This window comes from Eschrichtius robustus, chromosome 3 (assembly GCF_028021215.1).
Source record: "Eschrichtius robustus isolate mEscRob2 chromosome 3, mEscRob2.pri, whole genome shotgun sequence".
Lineage (NCBI taxonomy): Eukaryota > Metazoa > Chordata > Mammalia > Artiodactyla > Eschrichtiidae > Eschrichtius > Eschrichtius robustus.
This window is the reverse complement of record NC_090826.1, coordinates 7,986,111-8,011,996: the sequence shown is the minus strand read 5'-3', so window position 1 is coordinate 8,011,996 and position 25,886 is coordinate 7,986,111. Positions and strand designations below refer to the sequence as shown.

Here is a 25,886-nt window from a genome sequence, read left to right as displayed (position 1 = left end):
ACTGCATTAGGAAGCCCTGGGGCAAAAAGAAGGATGTGAAACCCACGTACTGGTTTGACAGGTGTAGCTCAAGTGCAGTGAGCAGCAAAGGGTAGAAAAGCACTAAAATCTCAGGGTCGTGGACAGACCTCAAGGAGCTGGTGAACCCCTGAGCAGTGAGAAGTCACTGGAGTGGCTTGATTACAGTGATGGATGGATTAAAGCATGGAGACTGGATTGGAGGAAAGCATGAATGGAAGTGTGGAGACCAATTACACAGAACACAACCACTACTGCAGAACATCTTTGCCATTTACATAATGCCTCCCATGAGAACTGCATCTGGCATCAGAAATCCATGAGTTTCAGTCTGTGGCATCTGTGGGGGCCTGGAGAAAGAAAGGTCCATTCCTATATCAAAAGCATTGTGTTTCTTGATCCAAAACTGAATTTTATCTTACAATTTGACCCAATATTCAATGATCAAAACCTGAGTTGATCTAGAAAATATTTCTATAAGACATTATTAAATATTTTAGCAGTGAAGGAAATAGAATACTGTAGAGGCTTTGATCTAACTCCACCCTAAGTATCCAATATTATCCTAGGGTCCATCTATAAACTCAGCACGTAACTATCAGTAAGCCTCAGTTTTCTTATCTGTAAAATGGGTAAAATAATAATAGTGCCTAACTTTATAGAACTTGTTGGGAGGATTAATCACTAATCGATGTCAAGAGTTTTAGCTTAGGGCCTAGCACAAAGTAAATACTCAAAATATTCTTTCATTTAGGAAATACTTGGGTGCCTACCATGCCCCAGGCCTGAAGGTATGTAGTGGAAAAACAGTCCCTGCCTTGAAGGAGCTTACATTCTAATCAGGAAGTCAGATAATTAACTAATAGAGATAGTACAACCTGGAAGAAAAATAAAGAAGACTTAGGAGATATAACGTGACAATGGAGGTAGCAGGAATGACTATTTTAGATAAGAGTGGGCAGGCTGCCACATTTGAGCAGGGACCTGCACGACATTTAGGGCACGGCAAGTCCACCAGTGTAGCCAAAGGAGTAAACTATAATGGCATGTGAAGTCAGAGGGCTAGCCAGAGGCCAAATTTCTCTGGGGTCTGTGGCCAAGGTGAGGGTTTTCAGTTATATTCTAAAAGTGATAGGAAGCCAACAAAGGACTTGAAGCACAAGGTGACATAATCTGATTTACATTTCTAAAATATGACTCTGGCTAGTACATAGGAACAAAAGCAGAAACAGAAAGATAGGAAGCTACGGGAGTGTTCTTGGACTAGAGTAGAAATGATAAAAAGTAACCAGATTCAGGAGAGACTGTGAAAGCAGAGACAACAAGACTGACTTACTGATGAATTACAGGTGGCCTGTAAGAAAAAGAAGACAAGAGTGACCCCAATATTTTTGGTCTGAGAAACTAAAGAATGGGTAAGAATGAACGAAGAGCCACTTTGGTTGGGCAAGGAAGGGAAATCAGTTCTGTTGAAGACACGCTGAGTTTGAGATACTTCTTAGGCCTTTAAGTAGAGTTAAACTAGCAGCCGGGTAGACAAGCGTGGAGTTGTACAAAGGGGTCCAGACTGGAGAAATGAATTTGAGAGTCATTGTCACCTCAATGACATTTAAAGCCTTGAGCCTAGATGAAATCACTTAGGGAGTCTGTCTTCTCTGTAGACAGAAAAGAGATCAAAGAGAAAAGACAAGGTCCTGGTGTACTTTTAACACAGGAGGAAAGGAAGAACAGAGAATGATGGCCAGGGAGGAAGGAAGGCAATCAGGAGAGCATGGGGTCCTGAGAGCCAAGAGACAAGGGAAGTCAAGCTATGTTAGCTACTATCATCACAGTGTTTATTATCATAACCACCTTCTGGACTCCCAAGAGGAAGAGTCTTTGTCAGGCTGTCACTTGACTTTCCCATAACTCAGTCCGGCTCATCCTCACCTCTGGGCCTTGGCTCCCATCACCATCCAGATCTCATCTGGTTTCCAGGCTGTTTTCTTAACTCTCCCTTCATTAATCAGAAAGGCAGCCTCAGAACTGAAGATCTGATTGTATCTTTTCCCCGGTCCACAGGGGAGAGGACGTCGAGTTTATCCTCTCCCTGTACCTTGCACACCTTTCCCCTTGTGCCTTCAGACTTTTTATTCTTCATGCTGTAGCTGACATTCCTTACCTTAGGAGAGCCGGAGAAGAGTGAAGAACAGGACAGTACCTTTCACGTAAAGGCTTGAAGACCGTTATTCAAGATAAATGGCATGCCTTTAAAATGACTCCCATAAAATGTTCCATAGGCTTTAGTTTACTGATGAACCGCAAGACTATCTTCTCTTTCTTAGAGTGCCTTCAAGTCAAAATTAGCCTTACAAAGTCTGCTAAGTCCCCCAACTTTACCCCCCTTTTTCCTTGCCTTCTTTACAACTTTGTTACTCCAGCATCAAGATGCAGAAATAATGTTTTAATTACTAAGTCCTAGAAAACAAGGCAGTCAAAAAAAGATTTGTACTTAAAAGCCCTTTTATTCTCCAGAATAAATTTGTTTATCTAATATCTCAAAGTCTCTATGCAGCAATTACACTGTTGTTGGCAAACTATTAAAGATTTGCTTGCAACTACAATTAACATATCATCGTGGCAACAGTGTAACTTTATATTAACTTTTCTCTGATGGCATGTTTTGAGCGTGTTAAAAATCCCAGTGATAAAAAAAAAAAAAAAAAATCCCAGTGATATCTTCAGCACAAACTTCCTCTTCCAAAAACTTTCTACTATATCCAAATTCAAGAAAAATGGCACACGATTATTTTATATACCATTTATATTCCAAAACCATAAAACCAAGCCCCAGAAGCATCCTCTCCCCTACTTAGAATAATATGTTTCTGAAAATATATTAAAATGGCATAAAGCATATTGCCATAAAGTAGATTTGAGCAAAAGACCTACAATCATAAAATTTCTTGATCTTTTAAAATAACAAAATTAGATTCTAAATCTTATAAAACAGGATAAATGTACTATATGCATTCACTACACAGCTGACCCTTGAACAACATAGGTTTGAACTGTGTGGGTCCACTTATATGTGGATTTTTTCAAAAGTGAATAGTACAGTACTACACGATCTAGGGCTAGTTGAATCCATGGATGCAGAACCGCAGATACAAAGGGTCGATTATAGATTATAGGTGGATTTTAAACTGCACAGAGGGTCGGCATTCCTAACCCCCTTGATGTTCAAGGGTCAACTATATACTCAATCCCAGAGTATTAAACATTCAAATGGAAAAAAAGAAGAAAAAAATCTACCAACTCTGTAGTGTCACACTGTCATCAAGTGAGTATAAAATAAATATGCTAGCTATAATAAACATTAAACAAACTCTCACTTAACAACAATTCTGCTCTTCCTAAGAAAATTTTGAATGATTCTGAAGGGAGGTGACAGGGAAGGCCTAGCTTTTCTTCAAGCTAAGTGGTACAAAGATGTCTCAACTAATAATAATGCCCTTTTTATTAATAATTTCCCTGAATCAAAAAAGGACATCAAGATAAATTTTAACAGTTAAATTCTAAATAGACACAGACGTTCAGTCTTATTACACGGAATAGTAAAACTTAATATTTTGAGAAGCAATATATACAGGTCAGAGATTAAGAGTGAGGGCTCTGACCAAAACAGACATATGGATCCATGGAACACAATACAGAGCCCAGAAATAAACCCACACACCTACGGTCAATTAATCTTCAACAAAGGAGGCAAGAATATACAATGGAGAAAAGACAGTCTCTTCAGCAAGTGGTGCTGGGAAAGCTGGACGGCCGCATGTAAATCAATGAAGTTAGAACATACACTCACACCATACACAAAAATAAAACTCAAAAATGTTTAAAGACTTAAATATAAGATAGGACACCATAAAACTCCTAGAAGAGATCATAGGCAAAACATTCTCTGACATAAATCATAGCAATGTTACGTTAGGTCAGTCTCCCAAGGCAACAGAAATAAAAGCAAAAATAAACAAATGGGACCTAATCAAACTTAAAAGCTTTTGCACAGCAAAGGAAACCATAAACAAAACGAAAAGACAACCTACAGACTGGGAGAAAATGTTTGCAAACGATGCAACCGACAAGGGATTAATTTCCAAAATATACAAATAGCTCATACAACTCAATAACAAAAAAACAAACAACCCAATCCAAAAATGGGCAGAAGACCTAAATAGACATTTCTCCAAAGAAGACCTACAGATGGCCAAAAGGCACATGAAAAGATGCTCAACATCGCTATTAGAGAAATGCAACTCAAAACTATAATGAGGTATCACCTCACACCAGTCAGAACGGCCATTATTAAAAAGTCTACAAATAGTAGATGCTGGAGAGGGTGTGGAGAAAAGGGAACCCTTGAACATTGTTGGTGGGAATGTAAATTGGTACAGCCACTGTGGAAAATAGTATGGAAATTCCTTTGAAAACTAAAAATATAGTTGCCATGTGATCTAGCAATCCCACTCCCGGGTATTATCTGGAGAAAACTCTAATTCAAAAAGATACATGCATCCCTATGTTCATAGCAGCACTATTTACAATAGCCAAGACATGGAAGCAACCTAAGTGTCCATCAACAGATGAATGGATAAAGATGTGGTATATATATATACACATACATACACACACACACACACACACACACGATTGAATACTACTCAGCCATAAAAAAGAATGAAATAATGCCATTTGCTGCAACATGGATGGACCTAGAGATTATCATTCTAAGTGAAGCCAGAAAGAGAAAGACAAATACCGTATGATATCACTTATATGTGGAATCTAAAATATGACACAAATGCACTTATTTACAAAACAGAAACAGACTCACAGACATGGAAAACAAACTTATGGTTACCAAAGTGGCAAGGGTGTGGGGGAGGGATAAAGTAGGAGTTTGGGACTGGCAGATACAAAAAACGAGTGAGGGCTCTGGAGCCAGACAGCACCAGTTCATTCTCTAGTTCTCTCAATCCTAGATGTGTGACCCCAGGCAAGTTAGCCAGTATTTATGCCCTCATCTGTGAAATGGGGAAAATAAGAGTATCTGCCATAGTATTGTTGTGAGGATTAAATGAGTTAAAGTCTGTAAGTGCCTAATTGTGGCTGGCATAGCTTAAGTGTTTATTATCGTTGTCGTTAACTACTAATCGCAGTGGTTTTCCCCCAACTAAAAGGCAATTTAAAAAGTAAAAGCTGCTTTTGTTTTCCCCTTCACCCATTTTGCCTTCTCAATTTTATTCACAGTTACAAAAGGAACTCTAGTATCAGACCAGAACAATGTCACAGGGAAACAGTAATTGTAGTTAAATCATTTCCTCTTTACGTGGCTTCTGCTAATTCTGGCAGTACAGTTTTCTGTTCTGCCAAAACAAAAGAGGCTTCCCAGACATTCCCCACCTTTCCTGGCCCTGCCCCTCAACTATTTAGATATCTCTCCTAATACCTTCATAATGGTCATCACACTGCTTTGATTACTTATCTCTAAGATGAGACTAAAAACACTCTGAGCCCGAGACTAAAAACACTCTGAGCCCCTGGTGGCCTCCCAGCCTATGTTTGCTGAGTAACAAAAATCTAATTTCCCACATATGCCCTCAAAAACCTAATTTCATATTTCTTATTCTTACCACCTATATGTACAAAGCACTCATCCCTAAACCGTACAACCAAGAACAGTTTTTAGCCCACTAGAAATGTTTGTTCATAAAATAAGCACGTTGTTGATATACTACAAAAAATTAAACCTATGAACACCAACTTAGCCTACTATACCATCGGCACGAGTAGCCCCTTTCGCGGTCTCTCTAACCACACTCCAGACTTTGTGAGCTCCCACTGCAAGTGCTTCACACTTCACTGGGCAACTACCAAAAGCTATCAGCACTGCGTTGTTGGCACAGACTTTCAAAAATGAACTCCAAAACAACTCTTGAGAATTGCAAAGAAGGCATTTAAAAAAAAAACAAAAAAACAAAAAAAACTGGGCATGGCTGCTTTCCCCTTTGAAAAAAGCAACAAATGTACATATAAAGGCCACATGAAGTACAGTCTGGATTTAATCAAGGCAACCTCAAAAGACTAAAACAGTAAGATGCAAAGCAGCAGGTTTCCTACAAGATTTGTTTCAGTCTTCTGTCTTGGCCGTTTCAGAATCCAGATGTGAAAACAACTTATTTAGGAAATTGAAGAAGTTTAAATTATACACTATAATAAAAAGCAGTTCCAAACACACAATACCAAAGGCCCCCTCCTTTAGTGACAGGTTCAACTGTTTCTGCCTATACAGTTATATTCCCATTGAAAATAACGATTTAGGTACCAAAGCTAACCACAAAAAACAATTTCACAAATAACGTTCAAATACCATCCTACGCAGACACCCAATTCCATTTGATCCTCACAACAACCTAGGAATAGCGAGCTGGGTAGGCATTAACAACATCTCCATTTAATAAATGGAGAAGCTAAGGCTCAAGTGTTTGATAACAGAGGATGAGCTAAATAATGTATGACTCATAACTACAATACAGCCACTAAAATCATGTTCCTGAAGACTACTTTAGACTTGGGAAAATTTACCCACTGCATTACTAAGGGAAAGACCAAGGAGGCTACAGAGGTTTGGCAAAGGGAGAAGGGAGGTCCCTGCACAGACTTCAGCTTTTATTCTGAGTGAAATGGGAACCATCTGAGAGTTTAGAGCAAAAAAATAATCTGACTTCCATTCTAAAAGGATGGAGAACAGATTATTAGAGGGCAAGGGCTGAAGCAAGGAGACTTGTAAGGAGGCTACTGTAGGTGGTAGCAGTAAAGGAGGTGGAAAGTAAGATTCTGGGTATACTCTGAGGCAGAGCCTACAGGGCTTTATGATGGATAGAGGATAAGAGAGAGAGTCAAGGATGTATTATGATTTTTGCCCTGAGCAACTACAAAGGTAGAGTTGCCTTTAACTGAGTTGAGGGAGAATGCAGGGGAGCAAGAATGCAAGAGGATATATCAGATATTCAGTTTTGGACATTCCAAGTTTAAAATGTTTATTTAGACAGGCAGGTAAGAGGTGCCAGGTAGATGGCTGCATAAACTGCCTTCTAAAAACAATTCCTGGTACTTCCCTGGTGGTCCAGTGGCTAAAACTCCATGCTCCCGATGCAGGGGGCCCGGGTTTGATCCCTGATCAGGGAACTAGATCCCACATGCCGCAACTAAGACCCGGTGCAGCCAAATAAATAAAAATTTGTTTAATAAATAAATAAAAAATAAAAACAATTCCTTCCCCACCTGTGAGGGGCTTACATTCTTTACAGCAGTCCTAAGAAGTGGTTTTAAGGCTCAAGTGTCTGATAATGGGTGATGAACTAAATAAATTATGGTTCATAAATCCAACAGAATACTATATAACCATTAAAATCATGTCTTGAAGAATACTTTAAAAAATGTGCTCAATAAGTTAATAGTAAATGAATTTATCCCATCCAGAAGAGGGTGCAATCCAATGCCCTTCTTTAAGACCATAAACTTTATCCCAGTAGAAGAAAAACGTAAGAAACAGAGAGGGATACATTCCAGAATGTCAGCTTAGTTAAGGTGCCATATGAGAAGTCATTAAATACCAAGGAAAATTGTGAGAAGCCCATTGACAGTGCAAGACCTGGACCTTCCCTTTATCAACCCATTCCAAAAGTCGTTCTAAAGGACAAAATTGGTTTCAATCAATTCCAACTGAGTAAACGTAATATCATTTCAGGGGCACCTTTATTTCCCCACCCCAGCACACACACACAGACCCCTCTCATTGCTATAGCTTCAAGTCCTGATTACAGGAAAAGTGTTTTGTGTCAAAATTTTTAAAAAGTTTAATGCCACGGGTACCCAAGCTGATTTCAATATATTTTACTGAACTCTTCTTCCTGTGCTGTAAAAGCCTCTTCACCTTCTTATTGCTTATCTTCCTACATTCCAGTGACTAAATGAGTGTCATTTAACAAAGGTGGACATGTAAGCATTCCTCTCTTTGGAAAAAGAAGTCAAAAAGTGGTTCGAAGGTTTCAGAAAGAGGGGACAGGAGGCAAATTTTGTGGACTTGTGCTTATCATATGATACGCCCTGGTCACTGGTCTAAATAGGCCTGGGTGCACAGCATCTCAATTTGCAAGATTAAGACTGTTTTTTTCCTTTGCTTTTATGCTTTTTTAATTAAATGTTTAGTAGATATACTTATAAAATATATGTAGAGTTTAAACAGTAACAATAAACAAAACCCCAGGTACCCACCAGCCCATTACAGAACATGACTCTCACCTCTGTAGCTCCACCGTATGACCCTCCCAGATTTCTTTGCCCACCATCTCTCCACTGAGGCCTGCAGAATTTTGTCATTATTGCCTTACTTTTCTTCATAGTTTTACCCTATGTGTTTTTATGGAGTAAAGAATAGAGAGAACAGTTTTGTATGTTTTTAAATTAATATAAATAAAATACATCAACTGCTTTTGCAACTTGCTTGTATAGCTACAGTTTATGATTTCCGTGTGTGTGTGTGTGTGTGTGTGTGTGTGTGTGTACGCAGTAATTCCTCTCTTCTTTGCTATGTACTATTATGTAAATATACCATGATTTATTTATCCATTCCCCTGCTGATGGATACTGGGGGTTATTTCCAGTTTTGGACTCTAAGAAAAATAGTGCTGTTAGGAGTTTAAATGCCAAAATATTCAGCAGTCTTAGTGACTCTCAGTGAAATTCACGACATTGGTAGAGGTTACTGAGAGATGAATGACTGGGCATGAGTGAGATACACAGTTCACCAAATGAATCTTAACAAAGGGTAGGTAAAAAACAAAACAAAAACTGCACATTGCATCTCTATGGTTAGAGCACATGGTGTCGAGGTGAAGAAGTAGTAGCTGAAGAGCTGTCCTTATCCTACTCCTCCAGCCACACGTGAAGCACTTTGGGTGTTATATTTTGGAGTTTACACCTTAGTCTGACCTAATCATGTCCTGGCTTATCCTGAAAAGACTTAAGGAGACATTTTGATGCTAGGCTAGTGCTTCTTAACCCTTTTTGGGGACAGAGCTCTCTTTAAAAATGTACTGAAGCCGGGACTACCCTGGTGGCACAGTGGTTAAGAATCCACCTGCCAGTGCAGGGGACACAGGTTCGAGCCCTGGTCCGGGAAGATCCCACATGCCGCGGAGCAACTAAGCCCATGTGCCACAACTACTGAGCCTGTGCTCTAGAGCCCGCGAGCCACAACTGCTGAAGCCCTTCAGCCTAGAGCCCGTGCTCCGCAACGAGAGAAGCCACCACAATGAGAAGCCTGCGCACCGCAACCAAGAGTAGCCCCTGCTCACCACAACTAGAGAAAGCCTGCACACAGCAACGAAGACCCAACACAGCCAAAATTAAAAAAATTTAAAATGTACTGAAGCCAAGACATGGAAGCAACCTAAATGTCCATCAACAGACGGATGGATAAAGAATATGAAAAAGAATATATATGTAACGCAACACTGTAAATCAACTGCACTTCAATAAAAAAAATATGTGAATTTTTAAAAACATATTGAATGTGATTTACCCTCTCCCTAGGAATATGCATAAAACATATTTTGCATATAATTTCAAAGGGCTCCCACCTTGATAGACACTCAGAAGTCTAACCATAGACGCCAGTAAAAGAAACTCAGACTAAAATGCAAGTGCGAATTAGGTAACACTAAGGAGAGAAGAAGACTAAAGACTAACAAGAAAAGACTGGAATACAAAATTACACAGACGCTAACCATTTAACCTAACTGGAACAACAACAATAAAAATCCATCAAAATGCAGCAGTAGGCTGCAGTAAAGAGGTAAAAATAGAGGTAACTTTTCTTGCCCTCTTATTTTCCAGAATGTTCACAAAGATAATTTATACGCATTTACATTTATTTTCATGTAGCTATATTAATTTATGCTAGAAAAAACATACAGATTTATAAGAATTCCTTTCAAAAGTCTTCCTTTCCAAACTCCATTTTGTCCCCACGTTCCTCCATCCCAAATTTTCATTAATCGACATGAAGTCATTCTTTGTACCAGCTGTGATGTGCAGCATTTGGTTTAGAAATGCACATGTGCGAATGAAAAAGCCTTTTAAAATATACAGTGTAAGCAATTAGCAGAAAAAAACAACAACAGGATTTCTTTTATCCCACTTACTACCTGGGCATAGGGAAAAAAAAAAAAAGATCCTAAACTAAGGAAGATTAATAAAAATATGAAGGAGACTTAACCAAAGGATTAGAGACCGATTCCTATGGTTAAAGACAAAGCAAAAGATCACAATTTAATCACCAGAAGGAGTGTGTGAGAACTTACTGTTTTTCAGAGGGGAATTTATGCAGTTTCAAAGTCTCCAGATTTACACACATAACCTAACCATAAATGTGAGCAGTTAGAGCATTAATTTTGTCCCATTTTCCTTTTTAAAAATAATCAGACAATTAAAAATGCTTCCAAAGTGGGAGAAACTTGGAATATAATGGGAAATTATTAAACAAAGCTATTTGTATGCACTCTGGTCTCCAAAATGTCAAGGCAGTAACATTTATCCGTGCCATGGAAAATACTCCCTCTGAGACCAGAAAGTGCTTGAATAAAACTGCCACTACTCAGTTTTCAAATCTAGCACATTCCCTAAAGTACTCTTCACCACCCTCTTCTACTTTTTCATGAGACCTTATGGCAGGAACATTCCATTGCATTCCATCTACAATCAGCCATAATCCCTGCGAGCAGCAGTCCAGGCCAGCTTGCCAGCATAGCAGTCTTTTAAGGCAGCTAACACGTGTGGCTACAGAAAATTCATTTCAGTTTTTGCAACAATTCTAGGTTCAAAATCCATGCTCTCTCCCAATATTAAGCCCAATTTTTAAAAAACAAGCCATTAATACTTTCTAAACATAACACGTTGGCTCACTTAAAATCTCTCAAAAGTTATTTGGATTACATATTAGTCAAATTACTAAGAAACTGCCATATAAAATTGTAAACAGAAATAGAAAACAGTAGAAAACTGAAAATGCCAAAATTCTAGAGGAGAAAGTCTCTGATACAATTAGCTAATTAGCTTTCCAAAAACAAACACCTTTCAAAGAAACCAAAATTACCCCAAACTTTCTGAACCATGACAAAGCATTCAGCTAGAAAACTAACACTACTTTTTCTAAGGCTGATTCATCTGAGGACTTTTGTTTCAGGAGGCTAATATTATTTTAAAAGTCACAAACTTCTCCTGGTGAATGGTTAAGCGAAGAGGCAATGTGTCATAGCCAGATGAGGCTAGGAGTACCAATCTAGATATAACACTAATAAGTCCTAATAAGCTACAATTCTGAAACTTTCCCCAAACGTACCGGATGTTTAGTTTAATCCTCAAGGTCAAGCTGAAATACCCTATCACCTATGAATTTTACATGTGCCCTTTGCCAAACTCACATCTGCACTTTTTTAAAACCCTTTTTGTGGCAAGTATCACTTTGATCACTTTTACTTTATATTGAGGTTATTCTGGTATGTCTTGTCTCTCCTACCACAAACTTTAACTCCTTAAGGGCAGGGTCCTAAGGTACATGCAACTCTGTGATCCCTAGAGACTCACATTACAGCAGACTCTCAAAAGAGGAAGAGAAAGACATAGGGCAAGACAGAGCAGAGCCACTCAGCCTGCTGTCTAGAAAGGTTGTGGACAAAATATGATGGAAAAACCATTGGTAGTTCAGCACCGTGCTTAAGGTGGTCCACAGACTGGTTTTCGTAGTACTAGTACAATAAGCCCAGGCCTAGTCTAACCATATTAATTACTTCTAATAAAAACCAGGCATTTCTTCATTAATATTTCCTCAAAAGACATATAAATATTTTCAATAATTCTGGAGAGATCTTTGGGGGAAATAAACAAGAATGAGTAAATAGAACTTAGCATCCTCACAAACTCCAAAATTTATGGCCCTATCCTTAGAAAATGTTCAACTAGGAATCTTATTTTCTTCTTCAGTTTGCTGTCTACTACAAGTGAAGACATCTGAAATCCTTCATTCAGAATGAATATCATATTTGGATAATTTTACTTTTTTCCCCTAAACTGACATTATTTTCTATACAATCAAAATAATAAGGTCAAAAAGAGAGCCACATACCTTAGATACAATGAGGTCTAACACTGTTTTTTATTAGCCATCAATAATCTCAGTGAGCTCTTAATCCAGATGATCAAAAACTAGCAGTCAGAAAATCAAGCAGACCCAGACCCATTTCACATAACTATCCAGAACTATAGAAAATCTTAATTTTGCGACACACTCTAATAGTTTTATTCTCCTGAATAGTCAATAGATTAGGTTTTTTTATATCAGTTTAGTACTTAGCATACCATTATACATATAGTAGATACTTGTTAATAAATAAAATCTTACTAACTGATATGGACATTCTCTCATGCTAAAATCTCAAAAAGAAAAAAAAATAAAACCCCACCTTTTACAAGATATAAACATGAATAGTTTTACTCAGGTGTTTAAAATATACAATGCAGGGGACTTCCCTGGTGGCACAGTGGTTAGGACTCTGCGCTCCCAATGTAGGGGGCCCGGGTTCGATGCCTGGTCAGGGAACTAGATCCCACATGCATGCCGCAACTAAGAGTTTGCATGCCACAACTAAGGAGCCGGCGAGCCACAACTAAGGAGCCAGTGAGCTGCAACTAAGGAGCCCGCCTGCCACAACTACGGAACCCACGTGCCACAACCAAGGAGCCAGCGAGCTGCAACTAAGGGGCCTGCAAGCTGCAACTAAGGAGCCTGCCTGCCGCAACTAAGACCTGGTGCAACCAAATTATTTAATTAATTAATTTTTTAAAAATAAAATATACAATGCAGTCAAGACTGAAAAATAAGTTACTATTATACCTTACCACTAATTAAAAGGAGAAAAACTACCTTAGAAAAAGATAATGCTGCTTAAATTATCTCTTGAAGGAAGTCTAACACAAGTTACTTCTAGGAAGAGGAACTGGTTGACTACGTGATGGGGTGAGAGGAATGTTTGTACTGTACACTCTTTGTACATTTTGGATTTCATACCCTCTGAATGGTTTACCTATTCACAAAAATAAATCAAAATTGGGGTGAAATTAACATAATGTTATTTCACCTTGACAATGAATATAAACTTATAACCCATTTAAGAGGTGTGCATTCTAAAATGATCTGTCATCAAGAAAAAATGTTAGTATTATTTCTTGTACTAATAAACATTTTCCATCTATTTTTATTATATGATAAACTGATTTTTGCATTCATGGATATGCCTTTTAATACTCACTTTCCCCTTAAAAGCTTTTAGTTTAAGATTTCCAACCCTATAAAGAAAGTAGCAACACCCCAACCATTAATGAAAATCCATCTCCATGACACTGGGGATTCCTGGATAGTTCAGCATGCAAAACAGAGAAAAGTATTTCTTTTTGGAATCAATTCTGGCTCCTGATCCAGGATTTCCTAACGTCCGCACTTTAAAAGAACTTGTGATACACACAAGCATATTTAGAGGCAACACCAACAGTCAAAAATGCCTCCATACTAAGTTATAGTTAAATGCATTTTTCAGAAAGAAACAAGGGGCTCAATAATCAGGTTTTAGTGTGCTCACTTCAGCAAGAACCCATACTAAAACTGGAACGATACAGAGAAGGTTAGCAAGGCCCCGTGCAAGTTTTTAGTTATATACTGTGTAAAACTTAATTCTTAAAATGAAACACAAATAATAACATAGCTTGAATGAGTGACATTTAGGAATATAAACATTTGTTAGAGAACAATACTGAATTTTGCATCTCTTTTTACAATTATTCATAGGATATATAATTCACAGAATCACTGGCACAACTGACAAAGAAATGTAAAGCACAAACAGTGGTACAGCAGTTTAGACTCCTACTTTTTTTTTTTTTAAAGTTTGCTGTTTTTTTTTATTTATTTATTTATTTATTTTATATTTATGGCTGTGTTGGGTCTTCGTTTCTGTGCAAGGGCTTTCTCTAGTTGCTGCAAGTGGGGGCCACTCTTCTTCACGGTGCGCGGGCCTCTCACTATCGCGGCCTCTCTTGTTGCGGAGCACAGGCTCCACACGCGCAGGCTCAGTAATTGTGGTGCACGGGCCTAGTTGCTCCGCGGCATGTGGGATCTTCCCAGACCAGGGCTCGAACCCGTGTCCCCTGCATTGGCAGGCAGACTCTCAACCACTGCGCCACCAGGGAAGCCCCTAGACTCCTACTTTCGAATCTTTTTTTAAAAAATAGAATGTTGTGAGTCCTATTTAGCAAGTTCAGAAAAGTATGTAAGCAACAGAATGTTCAAAGTTGTTTATGAGGAATCTATATCAAAAAATAAACGGCGAACTCACAGTAACAGAGAATGATGGCTGGGGAGTGGGGGGAAGAAAGGAGATACTGATCAAAGGGTACACACTTTCAGTTATAGGTTCTGGAGACCTAATGTGCAGCATGGTGACTATGGTTAATAATGATGTATTGTCTATGTAAAATTTGCTGAGAGAGTAGATCTCAAGTGTTCTTACCACAAAATAAAAGGTAACTATGAGACATGATGGATATATTAGATTTTGCTAATCATTCCACAATGTATAAACATATCAAAGCACCACACTGTAGACCTTAAATATATATAGTTTTATTTCCCACTGGGAGAATCCTCTACACAAAACACTGGCCCACAAATAGATGAGATCAGCATGTTTCCTCAACAATTCAACATTAATCTGTGTCTGAAAGGACAACAATTCGGCTTTATCACAAAGTTATAGGTTTTAAAACAGTAGAACCTACATCTATTTTAAGTAATAGTTTGCCTACAGATCCATATCAAGTAACTAATTCAAGTACCAAAAACCCCTTCAGTTTTGAAGGGGCTTCAAATGAACTTCAGTCATTTTTCACCTAAGCAACTATATAGAGAAACAAGCTAGGAAGCAATGACTGATAATTTTTAGTAATAATTTACAAGTTTACTATCTGTTTTAGCTATATCTGTTGTTGTTCAACTCAAAGAATCATTGTAAGGAAGCAGATCTTGGCAAGCTCAAGTGCTATTTAAAGTCAAGAAAGCAAAGGAATCTTGGAGGCTCAACAGGTATATTTCACAGCATCATTTACTAAAAATCACTGCTTACACCTTTACTACTGTTAAGATTTCAACTTAACAACACTAGCTAAATTCGTTCAGTTCTCTAGGGACTTCTCAATTGTAAAGAAGAAAATAAATAGTCCATATTTAAATATGCTACAGCAAATATCACAGGGGGAAAACATTCATTGGATCATTCAGAACAGCAAAGTTCAAAGTGTTCATAGCCAAATGTTCATTTATTCTGATCACGGCAAGCAGGAAAAGGGGGAAGGATAGGAGAATGAGACAGAATTGATAGAACACAACATGAACTCACTGGTTGAGTTGCCCTGCATCTGAATGATGCACTTGGATTCTTTGCTGGTCTCTCGAGAATTGAAGGGCCGCACACGGACAGCCACCTTCACTGAGGCTCCCGACATTCTGATGGTCTTGTTATATATATGCAGTCCAGAAATAAAGAATCAAATCTTCTTATGAAATTATGTTCAAGTTTCCTTTAAAAAAGAAAAAATGATTCATACAAGATAGTCAGAATTAAAGAAAGCATGGGCTAACTTGAGCATATGAGCCATTATCTTAGTACTATTTGTTTCCATTTCTAAAAACCTCATCCCTTTTCTTCCCTATAAATCTTATATTCTCAACCGTAAATTATCAGATAGAAAATTAAAGACTGTAATTTGTTTTCCTCTTCCATTATCTCTTTACCATGCCTAAAAAGTCCCTAGACTTAATACTAAAAAATTTAACTGCAAAGTAACAAACGTCTTCCTTGCTCTCTGTTTTTCTGGATCAGTCTTCAATAATATATGAAAAAAAACCAAAATGTTTATTTGTTAAAGAAGGTTCCTTACACAAGTAACTTGCCATCTGCAAAACAACTTATTACTTGTCTTTAAAGAAATGCACTGAACTTTCTATATCTTAATTTCAGTTTGAAACATCCAGTTACATGATGTATATCTAAACAGCAAAAGGACAAAGATAAGCTCTAGCTAGCTTCTTTAACTATAGGTATCCTGGGATTCCTTTAACTTCTATGAACCCTTTCATATGTATCTCATTTGGCCCTTACAACCATCCTGTACAATAAGCAGAGAAGGTTTCAAGAGACCCAAGTTCTACCCTCTGACTCACGGCAGAATCAAATCACTATATTTCACTTTTGAATGAAGCCACAGGAAAAAATGTGAACATTTTTTAGAGGAATAGTTTCCCTCCCAACAGAACAAAACGAACACTATTCTGTGAAAAGAACCCACATAAGTAATTTCCACAAGAAACAACAGATCTCAATCTGTACTCTATCTGTTACATAAACATCTTCAAGAACTGAACAAAAGGAAAAACTAAAAAAGAAAAATACTTATGGGTCCAATTACCAGGGAACTCCAACAGAACTTAAACCTGACCAATTTTTTTCCACATAATTAAGTAAAGGTTAGGAATGCTAACCTCCAGCTGAACAACTACTAATACTTTCCACAGGAAAAGGCAAAAATAAATACCCTATCTTATTTTCTAACAGCACTATCACTATTTGAAATTCTTGGTTTTTGGACCATGTCTATTGTCTGTCTCTCACACCACCACCAGAATGCTCAGAGACCTTGTTTGCCAGCACTTAAAACAATATCTGATGAAAGAGCTCACTACATGTTTGCTGAAGGATTGAATTAATGAATTATATTTCCCAACTGTGAGAATTATCTGTTCAAGTCCTCTACCTGGTTTACTGACTTTTTTTGTTTGTGTTTCAAATGATTACAATATTTATTGATATTAATCTTTTTATATTTGCTGCAATGTTTTTTCCAGTCTGTTTCACATTTTATTTTACAATAAACAGATGGTTCTTTTTTTAATACATCAAACATTTATTTTAATCACATTTATTAAATGAAAGCTTAGTGTTATTAACCCTTCCAATCGATACAGCATGACCTATAGTCACTAGTTGAATACTTTGTCAAAAGAGAGTGAATGAAACATTCACAAAAAGCAAGACACACAACACATTTCAACCCCCCAGAGTCCACTTTAATACACAGCCATCATCTCAACACTCAGTATGTCCCATTATCTTCTCCCCCAAACGAGCAATCTCTGCCAATCTTCCCATTTCTATCTGGACCCATACCATAAATCTTGGAGTCATCTTTACTTCCTTCTCTTTGAATCCTTTCATTAGTGCTAATATTATTAATGAAATACCATATGAAAACTTTTAAAACATAAATTTCCATTCTTCTATCCCTTCCTTCCTCTCATTCCCATTGCCCTAACCTTAATCCATGTCCTTACTACCTCATGCCTAGCGTACTTGCAATAAAGAAACTAATCTTTGAGCTTTTAGATTTAATCCAATAGTCCTTAAATGGGGGGAGAGGGGCAGGATTTGCACAAAACAATCACACAGGGGTCTTTTGAAAAGCAAATGAGCCTAGACTCCCCGTTTCGAGATAGGGTCCAGGTATGGGTTGTTTTGTTTTGTTCATTTTCTAAAGATTATGTTGTAAACCTCCAGCTGAGAACTCTACTCAACTGCTTAACCCTACTGCAATATTAACCTTTCTAAAGCATGACTTTTTTTTTTAAAGACTACATCTTTTTTTTTTTTTTTTTTTACTTATTTATTTTGGCCGTGCCACGCGGCATGTAGGATCCTAGTTCCCAGACCAGGGATTGAACCTGCGCCCCCTACACTGGAAGCTCGGAGTCTTATAAATCACTGGACCACCAGGGAAGCCCCCTAAAGCATGACTTTCAATTTCACTTCCAAACCCAAGAATCTTTTCTTACTCCCCAACACTTACAAGATCAGTCAAGGTACTCTGTATTCTAGTCAAGCTCCTTTACTATTCCACACACGTTCTTTCACACCTTCTAACAATCTCCCCCCTACAACAGATCTATGAATCTTCGTTTTCTCCTCTACTTGATGGCCCAGCTCCAGTCTTAACTCTTCCAAATGACCACCCAAACATTCCAGGAATCACTGGTATTTCCTACAGCACTTACACTCCCAAACACATTGTGAGAGCACTGCTATCATTTTACATGACTATATTCTAGCTTGTACGTTCTTTAATAGCTTCCCAAAGTGAATATCCTATTCCTTCAAAAATCTCTTTGAACTTGGGTTCCTTGAAAAAAGTGGCTAATTCCAAGTCTGGGCAAGAAATTTCGAGATGATTCTGGGACAGCTTAGTATGACCACAAGCAAGAAATCAAAGACGAATGGGGTCATGGCAAAAAGACACAAGTGCCAACTTAAAGGACTCCCACTGGACAAAGATGGGATAATTGGAGCGTAAAAATACATACAAACACACTGCATGTGGACTGAAAAACATTAAATATATAAATTCATGAGTTCATAACGATACTTTCAAAAACCTCATTATTCTGAAAACTGGCAAATAAAACAAAAGAATGGAGCATGCGTCCAGTCTGTGTATCCTGTATAAGCTATATTGCAGGACAGTCAAATAGACAACGAGGGCAAGTTCTTCTTTAGAGAAAGAGTCTGACTAATAAATGCAGAAGAAATGACAGAATTAGAATGTCACCATTTCCCAACACTACTAACATAAAGGTTCTCTGCATCATCACTATCTACTAAAAAAGCCTTAAACAAAAGGTTGGTTGATATGGGAACATTATATTGTATGAATTAGGCTGACAAAATCTGAACCAAACGATCATCAGTCTTAACATCACTAAAAGTGGGACACGTAGGTGGCCTATGCCTCCTGATGTGCTGCAGTAGGAAACACAGGGCACCACTTAGTAAATATTATCCCACTCCCCTTAAAAAAAAAACTGATAGAATCAAGCCTCAGTTTATAGGACATATAGGTAGCAAAGAAACAATTTAAATGATACCTGGAAGATACAATCAGCCAAACCCAGAATACAGAAAAATCTACAGTTCAAGTCACCCAGTTTCTTCAATTAAATAGCATGATTTGGGGGGAAGGGGTGGTAATAAAAGAGACTTAAATGTTGACAATTAATGAATATTGTAGATATGTAAATTTTAAAAAAACAAAACTTTCTTCTTTTGTGTTCTATCCAGGGCCTACCAAAATGTTGAATGCTGCTAACTAACTTACAAACCGACAACAAAGGCTGAAACCTCCTTGCTGAGCTTTAGATTATAAAGTACTATTTAGACATAAAGTACTAGGAGCCGAAATACTAACCTCTTTACTACTTAAAGTCCTCCACACATATACTTTTCAATAGTTGTTTCACTCTTCTACCCAGCTAGCCTCCCGGCATACCATTCAACCTAACACACCCAAAGCCCAAACATCTCTCCACCTCCCCCAGCTCTTCCACCTCTTTTCTATTTCTTTTAATGTTCTCACCATTCTCCTGTTCCCACACAGGCCAAAAAGCTTGCTTCCTCCATCCATCTAATCAACTACCAAATTACATGGCTTCCACCTATAAAATCTCTCTCTCCATTTCTACCACCGCCATACCATCCCTCTTATGCCTTCAGTACATCTCACCCAAGACTGTTAATCATCTTAACCACTTTTTCTCTTTCTTCCTCCTACCCCAACCATACTACACAACACTGCCATTTTCATCTATTCCATCCATACTATGCAATGCTGCCAGATTCACACTCCTAACACACAGGTCTCTTCATGTCACTGTCCTGTTTCTCTACTGTCTACCAAGCAATGACTGAACTCCCCACCAGTGGCATTCAATGTGTTCTGTAACATAAACCACCTATTTTTACAAGCCCACAAAACACTGCCTTCCATCCACTTCCCTTAACAACCACCCACCAGAGGGCTTCCTGAAAGCATCTCATGTTTTTCTGTCCCTGTGCCTTTGCTCCAATGCTCCTTCTACCTACTGTACCCTTCCGCCTCTCCTGTTCTTCTCAAAATCCAATTTTTCTTCCAGGACCTTCTCATATGCTACTTATTTCTAAAGCTTTCATAATTCTCCCCACCTTGCAAACCAAATGCAAACGCTTCTCCATTTAATACTTCTCAACTCATTGACCTTACCTAGGGCAAAATAAGTTATTTGTTTTTTGTTTTTTAATAAATTTATTTTATTTTTCTTGTTTTTGGCTGTGTTGGGTCTTCATTGCTGCGCACGGCCTTTCTCTAGTTGTGGCGAGCGGGGGCTACTCTTCTTTGCGGTGCACGGCCTTATTGTGGTGGCTTCTCTTGTTGTGGAGCACGGGCTGTAGGGAGCATGGGCTTCAGTAGTTGCAGCACGCGGGCTCAGTAGTTGTGGCTCACAGGCTCTAGAGCGCAGGCTCAGTAGTTGTGGCACACGGGCTTAGTTGCTCGGCGGCATGTGGGATCTTCCCGGACCGGGGCTCGAACCCGTGTACCCTGCATTGGCAGGCAGATTCTTAACCACTGCGCCACCAAGGGAGCCCTGTTTTTCTTATCTCTGCTGTAAATTTTAAGTTCCTTGAGGACAAGACAGAATTTTAGTCATGCTTTTAGTCACGCTTTTAGTCATTCTTCTTTGGATATGTACATTTTTAAATTACTTTCCCGAAACAACCTGAACCTAAGTACATTTTTTTTTTTTTCTGATTTAACTGTCCTGTGGTAAAACTGCAAGCATCTTCACAAGTGAGTTAAAATTTTATACAGTAATAAGAAACTACAGTTAAGTGGACTACAGAAAGTGTTACTTTGTTACTTCCCTACAACTACAAAGAGTATCTCTTTTATAATGGATGTCCATCAAAGAATTACAGTTTCAAAACTCCCTGATCCTTTTAAAAAATTACCAATTATATAAATCTGAAATCAAGTTTAAATTTCAGTGAGAAACAATAATTACAGAATATTTTTAAGAAGTTATAGGAAAACAATAAAAATTACAATACATTTTCCAAGTTTTATAGAGCCAAAGGCAGGTAGGAAAGGCAACCATACATAACTCTAAATCACTTACACAGCCTCAGTTCTAGGCTGTTCCTCTGACCAGTTTTCCTTCCTTATGACATACGATTAGAAGCATTAGGAAAGTGGAATGGAGCAAAAATTCCAGAAGCCTTCACTAACAGTAAAGGGATAATAAAACATTTAGATCTAATTCATTTGAATTTTTCTAAATTTTTGCACAGTTGCTTAACTTTGACCTTGTGCAATTCTCTCTTGCCCTCAGAGGCATTCTGGATTATTAGGAGCCTAAGGAGAAGACTAACTGACTTCTCAGCAAAGTGAAAAAACAAGAATGAAATAATCTTAGATTTTTGGTTGGTTGGGTTTTGCAATATCCCTTTTTTATAGAAAACAGCCAGGGTTATATTCCTAAAACAGAGGTCAATGCATGTCGTTCCCTCTCCTTAAAAGCGTTCAGTTGGTTTCCATGGCCTCAGAACACAACCTAAAAATTCATGGGCCTCCACAATCCAACCTCCTTCCCCAGTCTGTTTTCACTGCCCAACTTTAAGCCTTCTCCACCAAGCACCTCTTACTACACCAAGCATGTGAGGTTTGGAAGCTCACTCTCCCTTCTAACCTATTACAAGTCCATATCTTTTGAAGACAAGGTCAACTGTCACCATGAAGCAGGAAGCATTAAGTCATGTGTTCCTTAACATCCCCCTTTCTAAGCTAAAGTCATACCTTCTTTCTCTTTGCTCCCTAAAAATGTTGTGTTGATTCCTCATTTTTCTACTTATTTCATTCTGCCCTACGTTGCAGTTCAGTAGTTTACTTAACTCTCATACATTGATACTTTATTCAGTACATGTTTGTCACAACTGAAAACAGAATTTAACCAAGAAATTCAGTCTTTTTAAATTCAACATTCACACAATTTGCTATATCCCCGCAAATTTACAATATCAACAAGCAGTCTATTTAAAAGATAATCTTTTCTAGTGAATTACATTTTAAAGAATGAATTAGGGGTGAGGGACAACTCGAATTCCATTTGGAGGCATCTCTGAGCTCATTGAGTAGACATCATGAGCAAAGCTCACCCTCCAGACTTGAAGAAATTTATGGACAAGAAGTTATCATTGAAATTAAATGGTGGCAGACATGTCCAAGGAATACTGAGGGGATTTGATCCCTTTATGAATCTTGTGATAGATGAATGTGTGGAGATGGCAACTAGTAGGCAACAGAACAATAATGGAATGGTGGTCATACGAGGAAATAGTATCATCATGTTAGAAGCCTTGGAACGAGTATGAACAATGGTTGTCTTCACCAGAGAAATCAACTGCTTCCATATGTCCCCTCTCCACATTTTACTACGATGAAAATTGGGTCATGTACATTTTCTTACTGAACTTTTTTGTTAAACTTCTGTAATAGTCAAAAAAAAAAAAGAATGAATTAGGGAATTCCTGGCAGTCCAGTGGTTAGGACTCGGTGCTTTCACTGCCGAGGGCCCAGGTTCAATCCCTGGTCAGGGAACTAAGATCCCACAAGCCTTGCAGCACAACCAAAAAAGAAAAAAAGAATGAATTATAAGAAAGAATAAATGGATACTCCAAAATAAGTATCTGTAGCTAATGAGCCCGTTTTGAGAGGGTGTGAAAATTTCCTTGTTATTATTAAAGTTTTGCATCTCTTGGTCTAATACTCTCCTTGAGGACCAAGCAGGCTTTAGGATCCAATATTCTGTGTCACTGACCATGGCTATACTGACAAAATGGCCCCCAAAATGTGAGAATTCATTTTTGTGTGTATATGAATTTTGTGTGTGTATGTATGTCTATTCTTGGTCTTTGACTCTGTGGATAAAAATCAGCCATGAGCCAAGCTGTGAAAGCTCAAAATGGATCACGTTAGAAAAACCTCTTTCTGCATTCTAACCCAATGCCAAGAATCAGACTGCACAGGAAGTTTCCTGACAGATCAGATTTTCAATCTCAAATGAGATTACACTAGCTCAGTCAGGCTCCCCAACTGTTTTAACCACTATAGAAAATAACCTGAAACAATTTTTAGATTTATTAGATACATGTCTTCCTGTCACTGCAATTAAGAAATCAAGAACCTTCCTTTTTACTGGTGACATGATTTTATTCTCATAAATGAAGAAGTACATCCAGAAACAACAGCTCCTATGGCCTAAGGCTTAAAATAAACTACTCTAGGGCTTCCCTGGTGGCGCAGTGGTTGGGAGTCTGCCTGCCAATGCAGGGGACGCGGGTTCGAGCCCTGGTCTGGGAGGATCCCACATGCCGCGGAGCAACTCGGCCCGTGAGCCACAATTACTGAGCCTGCGCGTCTGGAGCCTGTGCTCGGCAACGAGAGGCCGCGATAGTGAGAGGCCCGCACACCGCGATGAAGAGTGGCCCCCGCACCGCGATGAAGAGTGGCCCCCGCTTGCCACAACTAGAGAAAGCCCTCGCACAGAAACGAAGACCCAACACAGCCATACATACATACATACATAAAAAGAATGTAAGCAGACAAGAATAGCATTAAAAAAATAAATAAATAAAAAAATAAAAAAAATAAACTACTCTAAAGTTTTCCATTGTTTTCTTATCTTTCACTGTTTGGATGGTTAATACTAAGCTCTATCTAGTAAGCCAATTCATTTTAATATCTGAAGCCACATCCTATAATTTTCTTTTAGTAGAACCACTGGGAGCTCTGCCACTCAAATCCCAATATTCCACGGAAGCTCTTCTATTGTCAAAGTGGATGACAACAGCTACTCCTGGAATTGTCCAGGTTAAAATGAACTCAGCTCGGCTATGATGTAGAAATGGAAGTTTCAGTCAGAGGTTAATTCAAATTTGGTATGAGGCAAGGTTCTTTCTTTCTGAAATCTGCCTGTGACCGCACCTACCTGCCTGGTAGGTAGCTCACTAGCTGGGCAAGAACGCAGGTCAGACTTTTCCATGTGTCAACAATGTGTCAATCTTGCCGCAGAACCCAAAGTTTAACAGGTATGTTTTCACTGAGATGACAACACAGAATACAAGTATTCCAGGTTCTCACCAGGGTTATTAAATAATGAGTTTTCTGCTGGGATACTCAGACTTATCTTTACATAAAGTTATATACCTGAACCACGTTAGTCATATCCTTCATAGAAAAGACTTAAGTTATATTTTAATGTTGTATTCTCAGAACGGAAAGCAGGTGGATTACTTTTCTTAAATAGGTCTTTGAAGAACATTTCTTCCTTTTACTTAAAGACCTGCTGAAAACACTTAGTACGTATATCTATCAGGATGTCTATAACACTTTTCTCTTAGAATTTCTTTAGAATTCATTACCAGAAAAAAAGTTCCTCTTGACAAATCAATAGCTTTCTTTTACCAGAATGAAAAGTGTATAATTTCTCTTTCCCTTTTTATCTTGACTTTCAAAAGTTTCAAAACTAAGTTACAATAACCACACTATACAAACTTACACATATACAAATTGTTGTAATTTGTATATTTACTTTTTCCTCCTGTCACATAGATTTTTGTTTCTTCTCCATATTTAACAGCCTCACTGTCTATATAGTATTGTGGTAAGCTGCTCAAAACCTTTTTAAAAGCAGTAAGTGATATAAATTATAACTAAATAAAACTTTCCTGTAATAGCCTAATCTGCTATTTATTTTAACATTGAAAATATGTTATGTAGTCAAAATTCTAGTTCTTAAAAACAAATAAGGTAAGCCTTTAAAAGTTATACAAAAATTTGTGTTGAATGAATGATAGCCAAGTGAGTGGCCAGAAAAGCACGAGGCCCAGGAGACTGCAACCAGCCCCACAAAACAGAAGCAGACAAAGGAGGGAGTGAAGTGAGCAACACTTTCAATACAGCACAGGCCTGAGGCGTGGCCCCCGGTGTCAGCAACAAAGGGCTGGAACCCAGAGCATGAGCAGTGCTGGTGAAGTGGGGAATCACGGCAGCTAGTCTGTGGTGGGCTGGGGAGTAATTAGGAGGGAAGGAATTGGAAATGCAAGTATCCTCACTGTTTCCAGAAGCTGGCTGTGAGGACAGGAGAGACAGCCAGGAGGGAACAGGAATGAAGGAGGAATTTTTCTCCTCCCCACCCCATTTTATTAATACGAAAGACTTGGATGTTTCTATCCTTTATTCAGCAGCTATTTATGAGGTGCCTACAATGTGACAGGCAGTTCCAGGAGTCTGGGATAAATCAGTGAACAAAACAGATAAACATCCTTGCCATGGAGGAGTTTTCCTTCTAGTAGGGGAGAGGGGACATTAAAATAATAACTTAAGTTATTACACAGAATGTTCGGTGATTATAAGCGTTATGAAGGAGGAAAAGTACAGCAAAGTCAGGGGGCTCAGGAGTGTGGTTGGAAGGGGTGCCATGCAGGTGCATAAATGAGGTCAAAATAGGCCTGTTGAGGTAGTGAGGTTTAAGCAAAGACCTGAAGGAGGTAAAGGAATTAGCCAAGCAGATTTCAGGCAAAGAGTGTTCCAAGTGGAAGAAAGAGTCAGAGCAAAGGCCCTATTGTGGGACTGCGCCTCCTGTGTTCAAGGAACTGTGTGGGGGGAAACAGCGAAAGAGGGAAAGAAAAGTAGCCAACACAGCAAGTCCCCAAAGATTAGAAAAGGCAGTGATACACAAAACACAAGCCAAGGAGTTAGCTGAAGTCAGAGAGAGTAACCTCTCCCCTGAGACTGGA

General features: G+C 38.4%; 1 protein-coding gene, 1 non-coding gene and 1 pseudogene across 12 annotated transcripts in view; 2 read left to right on the top strand and 1 right to left on the bottom strand.

Annotated features, from left to right (window-relative positions):
* KIF1B (kinesin family member 1B) overlaps positions 1-25,886 on the bottom strand; it is a 325,658-nt gene that overhangs the window by 115,203 nt on the left and 184,569 nt on the right. For 10 of the 11 annotated variants that reach the window (XR_011073456.1, XM_068538850.1, XM_068538849.1 and 7 more), the window contains one exon: positions 15,570-15,750. The exons of the other annotated variant lie outside the window; for it this stretch is intronic. Coding sequence is in view for 9 of the 10 variants with exons in the window: in XM_068538850.1 (XP_068394951.1) it covers positions 15,570-15,675 (106 nt within the window). In the remaining variant the exon portion in view is untranslated. The remainder of the gene's footprint in view (positions 1-15,569; positions 15,751-25,886) is intronic. 11 annotated transcript variants of the gene reach the window in all.
* Positions 13,750-13,856, top strand: LOC137763156 (U6 spliceosomal RNA). Its single transcript, XR_011073719.1, has one exon. It is a non-coding gene; the product is annotated as a U6 spliceosomal RNA (small nuclear RNA).
* LOC137760834 (small nuclear ribonucleoprotein G pseudogene) lies at positions 22,230-22,460 on the top strand (annotated as a pseudogene).